The sequence below is a fragment of the Microtus ochrogaster genome, chromosome 17 (assembly GCF_000317375.1).
Source record: "Microtus ochrogaster isolate Prairie Vole_2 chromosome 17, MicOch1.0, whole genome shotgun sequence".
Taxonomy (NCBI): domain Eukaryota; kingdom Metazoa; phylum Chordata; class Mammalia; order Rodentia; family Cricetidae; genus Microtus; species Microtus ochrogaster.
Genome location: NC_022019.1, coordinates 1,673,398 through 1,680,188, shown reverse-complemented (window position 1 = coordinate 1,680,188; position 6,791 = coordinate 1,673,398). Strand labels below are relative to the sequence as shown.

Below are 6,791 nucleotides of genomic sequence, written 5' to 3'. Positions count from 1 at the left end.
GGGGGGAAGGGTGGGAGGAGGGGGAGGGAAATGGGAGGCTGGGAGGAGGCGGAAACTTTTTTTTTCCTTTTCTCAATAAAAAAAAATCCATCCTCTTGTCATATAGACACATGTAGTACACTACACTAAGTGAATAGACATGGAGCGGGCAGGCCTGACTCCAGCATGTTAGGACTCCCGCTTTCCCCTTCAGGGTAGCATCAGGTTACAGATGACAGTGAGTTATGAAAGCTTTGTCAGCCGTATAATCAATTTCATACATTTTAATTTTTAGGAAAACTGACAATGCAAGGTAAATTTTCTTTCTTTTTTGAAAACTGTAACAATTGCATGATACTCTGGTCCACACATTGATATAACAAAAATCCCTTTAATTATAAAATTAGGGTTCCTTAGTCTACAATGATACCTTCCTATAATCTTAGCATTCAGGAGGCAGGGGGATGGAGAGGTGGATCCCACCTGGGCTGCATAGTACAAGAGAGCTGGGGGTGTAATCCACTGGTAGGGCTTTCCGACCAGGAACAAAGCCCCCGAGTCCAGCCCTCAGCACACATGGGCGGGGATGGGAGTGAGCTCCTCAGAGCTGTCATCTAATCTTTAATTTGCTTTATCCTTCTTTCGGCGATCTTTCCAAACATCAATCTTTGACCTTGGCATTGTCTGTACTGTGTGTCAGGAGACGTCTGTCCTTCCTGTCTGTTCCCAGAGCCCCCTCTCGTGACTGCATGTCTTCCTGGTTTAGACTTTACATCCCACTTTTAGAACATATCCTGTCCATAATTCAAGTAAGATTGTTGATAAATAGAAGGTTTATTTTCTCCTCTCTCTGATGCTTTGGCTCATTTTCCTTCAAAGTAAGAAACTTACCTTTATTTCCCAGTGGTGTTGAGAACCATTTTTATCTGTAGTCTTTTGTAAAGCTTTCCTTCTCAGGGTTACTTCAGTTTCTTTTATCTGATATTCTTAGGACCAGAAGCATTTTTAAATGTTGTTTATTTTCCCAGATTTTGGAATTTTTTTAAAAAATATTTATTTATTTATTATGTATACAATATTCTGTCTGGCCTGGCGATGGTGGCGCACGCCTTTAATCCCAGCACTCGGGAGGCAGAGGCAGGCAGATCTCTGTGAGTTCGAGACCAGCCTGGTCTACAGAGCTAGTTCCAGGACAGGCTCCAAAGCCACAGAGAAACCCTGTCTCGAAAAAAACAAAACAAAAACAAAAAAAAAAACAATATTCTGTCTGTATGCCTGAAGGCCAGTAGAGGGCACCAAACCTCATTACAGATGGTTGTGAGCTACCATGTGGTTGCTGGGAATTGAACTCAGGACCTTTAGAAGAGCAAGCAATGTTCTTAACCACTGAGCCATCTCTCCAGCCCCAGATTTTGGAATTTTTACATATATGTAATGAGATCTCGTGGAAGAGCCCAAGTCTAAAGTCGTTCATTCAGGTTTTATGTATATCTTTTTTGTTTTATTTTGTTTTGTTTTGTTTTGTTTTTCGAGACAGGGTTTCTCTGTGGCTTTGGAGCCTGTCCTGGAACTAGCTCTGTAGACCAGGCTGGTCTCGAACTCACAGAGATCCGCCTGCCTCTGCCTCCCGAGTGCTGGGATTAAAGGCGTGCGCCACCAACGCCCGGCTGTTTTATGTATATCTTATTCACATAGCCTGATAGTAATTTTACACGCATTTTTAATCTGCCTGTGTTTTGCCTGCAGCCCACCACGTAGTCAGGTGTAGAATCTTCCACTGGTGACACCATGCTGACCCTTTAAAAGTTTGACATTTTTTGAGCATTTCAGATTTTACATTAAGGAGTCCTCAAACTATCTTCATTACTTCTAGAAGTCTAAGTTTTTAGAATGATGTACTATTTAGCACACTCGTTGATTATGGAAACTCGTCCCTCTGTTCTGAGGGGTAAAATACTGTTGAAGATAAAGACAGCACTTGGTATAGTATTGCTTGAAAAGTTAGGAATAATTAGGATTTTATTTCAAAATGTATTAGTCTCTAACCAAACCACTTGATTGTTGAGGTTTTTAATATTCTGAAATTAAGAAACTTAATCATAATTAGCATGTTGTGTGACTGGATTTTTTGATACAAAGTCCAGCTTTCATGTGAAAATATTTAGAAAAATAGGACCCTGCCTCTCAGTTCCCGACTTAACTTTTGCTTCATTTACAAACACTTAGGTAGGCTGGAGAGATGCCCAGAAGTTAAGAGGATTTATTGGTTTTGCAGCAGACCTACATTTGGTTCCCAGCACCCACACCAGCAGGCTCACAACCACCTATGGCTGCAGTTTCAGGAGACCTGATACTCTCCAGCTTCCTCGGGTACCTGCATGCTCATGGCACACAATTCAAAATGACTAAAAACATGTTTTAGAAATACTTGCATAAATTCATTATGAATTCTAGTATGTGTAGCCAATGAAATTTACCTGCTTGTTTTCAAATGATCAAGAATGTTAGAGTAGATCTGGAGAGGTGGCTCACTGGTTAAGAGCACTGACTGCTCTTCCAGAAGTCCTGAGTTCAATTCCCAGCATCCACATGGTGGCTCACAACCAACCATTTCTAATGAGATCTGGTGTCCTCTTCTGGCCTGCAGGCAAAACACTGTATACATAATGAATAAATCTTTTTTTAAAAAGAATGTATGAAGAGAATACCTCTAAAAACTGCAAAGTCTGATAATGATGTCACTACTTACTGGAATTAATAGACAAAACTCTTTTAGAAGTATGTACTTGGCATTCTTATTGCTCCGTGGTAATTGTTTACTTAATAGATTCTAAAACTTTCAACTTGAAATTGTAACTTGATATTTTAATCAGTAGAAATAGAAACAAGACAAGAAATAATACAGGTTATTAGTTCTAACTACTAGCTCATAGATTTGTAACTATCTCTTCTCACACAGAATTTATGAGAAATAAATTGTGTTGTGAAATAAGAAAAAGAAACTGAAAGTCAGATGTGATGACACATGACTTTAATTCTAGCATTCAATTGGGGGAAGAGGGAATGCTGTAAAGTTAAGGCCAGCCTGGGCCATACAGAGCTTTCCAGGTCGGCCAAGGCTACATTGCAAGACTTTGTCTCAGGAAACCAGTAAAAGAAAAATAGGGAATGGATAAATAAGTACAAGGTGCTGCAAAACTGTGAACTATTCCTATCCAAGCATGTATTATGGCTGAGAGGACCATACTGAAATTCCGCTATGAGAAAGGAATCCATTATGTTGCCTCCTTGGTATGAGGAAATATATCCCAATGTGGTGGAGCAATGCATTAACGTGGGCACAGGACACCTGGGGCTGCCTGGCAGTATGCATCCCTCCTTCATACTGACTGCTTTCACCTTGTGTCCAATAGGTGAGCAGGTTGCTAATGACTTCCTTCTTTCTTTCTTAGATTCATCCAGAAAGCGCCCAGAAGAATCTTCCTGTCAGAAAAGCTAAAAATGCGGTATTTATAACACTGGGAGTTGTAAGTAATTTGTTTAAAATGGCTGAAAACAATAGTAAAAACGTAGATGTCCGGCCTAAAACAGGCCGCAGTAGAAGTGCTGACCGAAAGGATGGCTATGTGTGGAGTGGAAGGAAGCTGTCCTGGTCCGGAAAGACGGAGAGCTGTTCTGAGTGGGAAACCATAGATCCTGAAGAGAAAGCCAGAGCTCCTCGAAGGAGCCAAGAAAGGGACAGCTGCTCGCCCATTGACTTGGACTTAGACAATTCCTGTGGGCATAGATTTTTAGGCCGGTCCCTTAAACAGAAGCTGCAGGATGCTGTGGGGCAGTGTTTTCCCATAAAGAACTGCAGCGGTCGGCACTCTACAGGGCTTCCATCTAAAAGGAAAATTCATATCGGTGAGCTCATGCTAGACAAGTGCCCGTTCCCACCTCCATCAGATTTAGCCTTTAGGTGGCATTTTATTAAACGACATACTGGTCCTGTAGGTCCAAAATCAGATGAATGGGTGAGCACAGACTTACCTGGGAGTAAACTGAGGGATGCTCAGCTAAAACAAAGAAACATGGAAGAAGACATGCCCTGTTTCTCACATACCAGTATTCAGCCTTGTGTCATAACTACCAACAGTGCTTCGTGTAGAGATGCTCACATAACTGGCTCTTTGATGAACTTGGTCACAAATGACAGCATTGAAGATAGTGATATGGATTCAGAAGATGAGATCATAACACTGTGCACAAGCTCCAGAAAAAGAAACAAGCCCAGGTGGGAAATGGATGATGCGATCCTGCAGTTGGAGGCACCTCCCAAGCACCACCCCCAGCTGGATTACGTTCACTGCCTTGTACCAGACCTCCTTCAGATCAGCAACAACCCGTGCTACTGGGGCGTTATGGACAAATACGCGGCCGAAGCTCTGCTGGAAGGAAAGCCAGAGGGCACCTTTTTACTTCGAGACTCAGCCCAGGAAGATTACCTATTCTCCGTTAGTTTTAGACGCTACAGTCGTTCTCTTCATGCTAGAATTGAACAGTGGAATCACAACTTTAGCTTCGATGCCCACGATCCATGTGTCTTCCATTCTCCTGACATTACCGGGCTCCTAGAGCATTATAAGGACCCAAGTGCCTGTATGTTCTTTGAACCACTCTTATCCACTCCACTAATCCGGACTTTCCCCTTCTCCTTGCAGCATATCTGCAGAACAGTTATTTGTAATTGTACAACTTACGATGGCATCGATGCCCTTCCAATTCCTTCTCCTATGAAACTGTATCTGAAGGAATACCATTACAAGTCCAAAGTTAGGTTACTCAGGATTGGTGTGCCCGAGCAGCAGTGACGGGAAAGGCTAGGAGTGTGTACTTGCAGGTGGATTTTCATTTATTCTTATTTTTCTTATGCCTTTTTGAATTTTTCTACAAAGGCAGTTAGAATCCAAAATAAAACTGCCCTAAATTTTAATTCCAGATTAGTTTATTTTCTTATGATACACTTGTTATATATTTTTAAGCAGGTAGTTTTTTTTTTACCGTGTAAATTGTATATTTTCCCCTTAATTTACATATGGTCCAGGCATATTGAAATTTCAAGGCATTGCAAATGCATTTGAATATTGTGATTTTTTTTTTAAAAATAATCTTCTGCTCTTCCCTGCATGTGAAATGCTTTGCTAATCTATGCTATCGGTATTCTTGTATGGCAGAATAGCTCCCACTTTGATTTTAAAATTCTTCAGTAAAGATGAGTGCTGTAGTCTGTCCATGATAATGTAATGACAAATAGGAGTGGTAGGCAACAAAATGGTTGAAGATGAAACTTAATGTGTCTTCTTTTTAAATACTACCTAAAACAGGTTGTTTGTTTTTTAATTTGGCCAATGGAAAGAGAGAATGTTATGTTCTAGAAGTGCATTTGTTCTGCAGTACAGCGGGATCATCAATAAATCCAAATACAGCAGCCACTCAGCCTGGAAGAGGTGGCTGATATAATGTAACTTGCGTTCCTTTCTTACGGAAGCTTTACAAATAAAATAGCATTATTTGAAACTTGGAGTTGCCAAGACAGCTAGAGTTTTTCTGTATTAATTTGTGGACTGTCACTTCTACTTAGCTCTTTCCTAGGAACTCTGGTTCCTAAGGGAAATACATAGTTTCTAAACAGCTCCCATATCCACCAGTAACAAAGAGACCTGAATAGTTTCTCATTATTTGAAACTGAACTTAAATACAAATGCAAGCAAAAAACATGGTTCAATATTTAGGAAGTTAATATTCATTTTGGTCTTCACATCCTAAATAATGATTTCTGTCTTCAGACCTAACATGTATTTTACGTGGCTTCAAAAAGGGGAAGACATGGCAATAGCTTCACGTCATAACATACTGGACAGGAGGGCAAAATAATATTTCACATTTACTATCGTAAGGGCAGCACAGCATTTTAGGACCATCACTGGCCTGAAGTAACCAGTAAGAAAGACAAGCAGTCTGTGCCCTATTTATCTACTCAGTGACAGACCTACGCAGATTGCCCAGAGGTCCTTGTGGTAGGCTGTCTGTCCCTTTGAAATACTGTGGTAGTTTTTATTTATTTCGTGTGTGTGTGTGTGTGTCTGTGTGTGTCTGAGTGAGAGTGACAGTATCTCTCCATTAGCCTAGGCTGACCTCCGATTGGGGACTGGACAGCCTGAGTTTCAGGATTACAGGTTTCTTTTTCTTGCTTTCCATTTCCTTATTTCCTTTCTTTCTTTTTTTTTATGCTTTTTTTTATTTGTTTTGGTTTTTGTTATTGTGTAGATTATTTTATTTTTGTTTGTTTAAAATAGAGCTTCTCTGTGTAGCCCTGGCTGACCTGTAGCTTGTTGCATAGACCAGGCTGCCCTTGAACTCACAGAGATCCTCCAGCCTCTGCCTCACAAGCACTGGAATAAGATATACATGACTTCGCCTGGCTAGTAATTGATTTTTTTGATGCTAGTTCTGCTGGATTAGAAAACTTGCTTCAGGCTGTAGTGAAAGAACATTGACTCCTAAATTCCAAGTCAGAACACATGTTTCTTGCTGGTATAGTGGTGCACACCTCTAATCCCAGCACTTAAGAACCAGAGGGATGAATATTGCTGCAAATGTAAGCCAGTTAGAGCTGTATGGGGAGAATTTGTCTCAAAAAAATTTTTTCCCTTAATTCTTGTTGTATAATATGTTAAAGAAACTTTTTCTGATCTTGAAGGACTGTTAATGTAAAGAAAACATTCTTCAGTAATAGTTTTATTGGTCATGGTAGTTCATCCCTGTATTCC

General features: G+C 40.5%; 1 protein-coding gene across 1 annotated transcript in view; it reads left to right on the top strand.

Moving 5' to 3' along the window:
* The window catches only part of Socs4 (suppressor of cytokine signaling 4), a 15,300-nt gene extending 9,060 nt beyond the window's left edge, over positions 1 to 6,240 (top strand). The window contains exon 2 of the mRNA XM_005355361.2: positions 3,432 to 6,240. Within this exon, the coding sequence (XP_005355418.1) occupies positions 3,525 to 4,832 (1,308 nt within the window). The 5' untranslated portion in view covers positions 3,432 to 3,524 and the 3' untranslated portion in view covers positions 4,833 to 6,240. The remainder of the gene's footprint in view (positions 1 to 3,431) is intronic.
* The last annotated feature ends 551 nt before the right edge of the window (positions 6,241 to 6,791 follow it).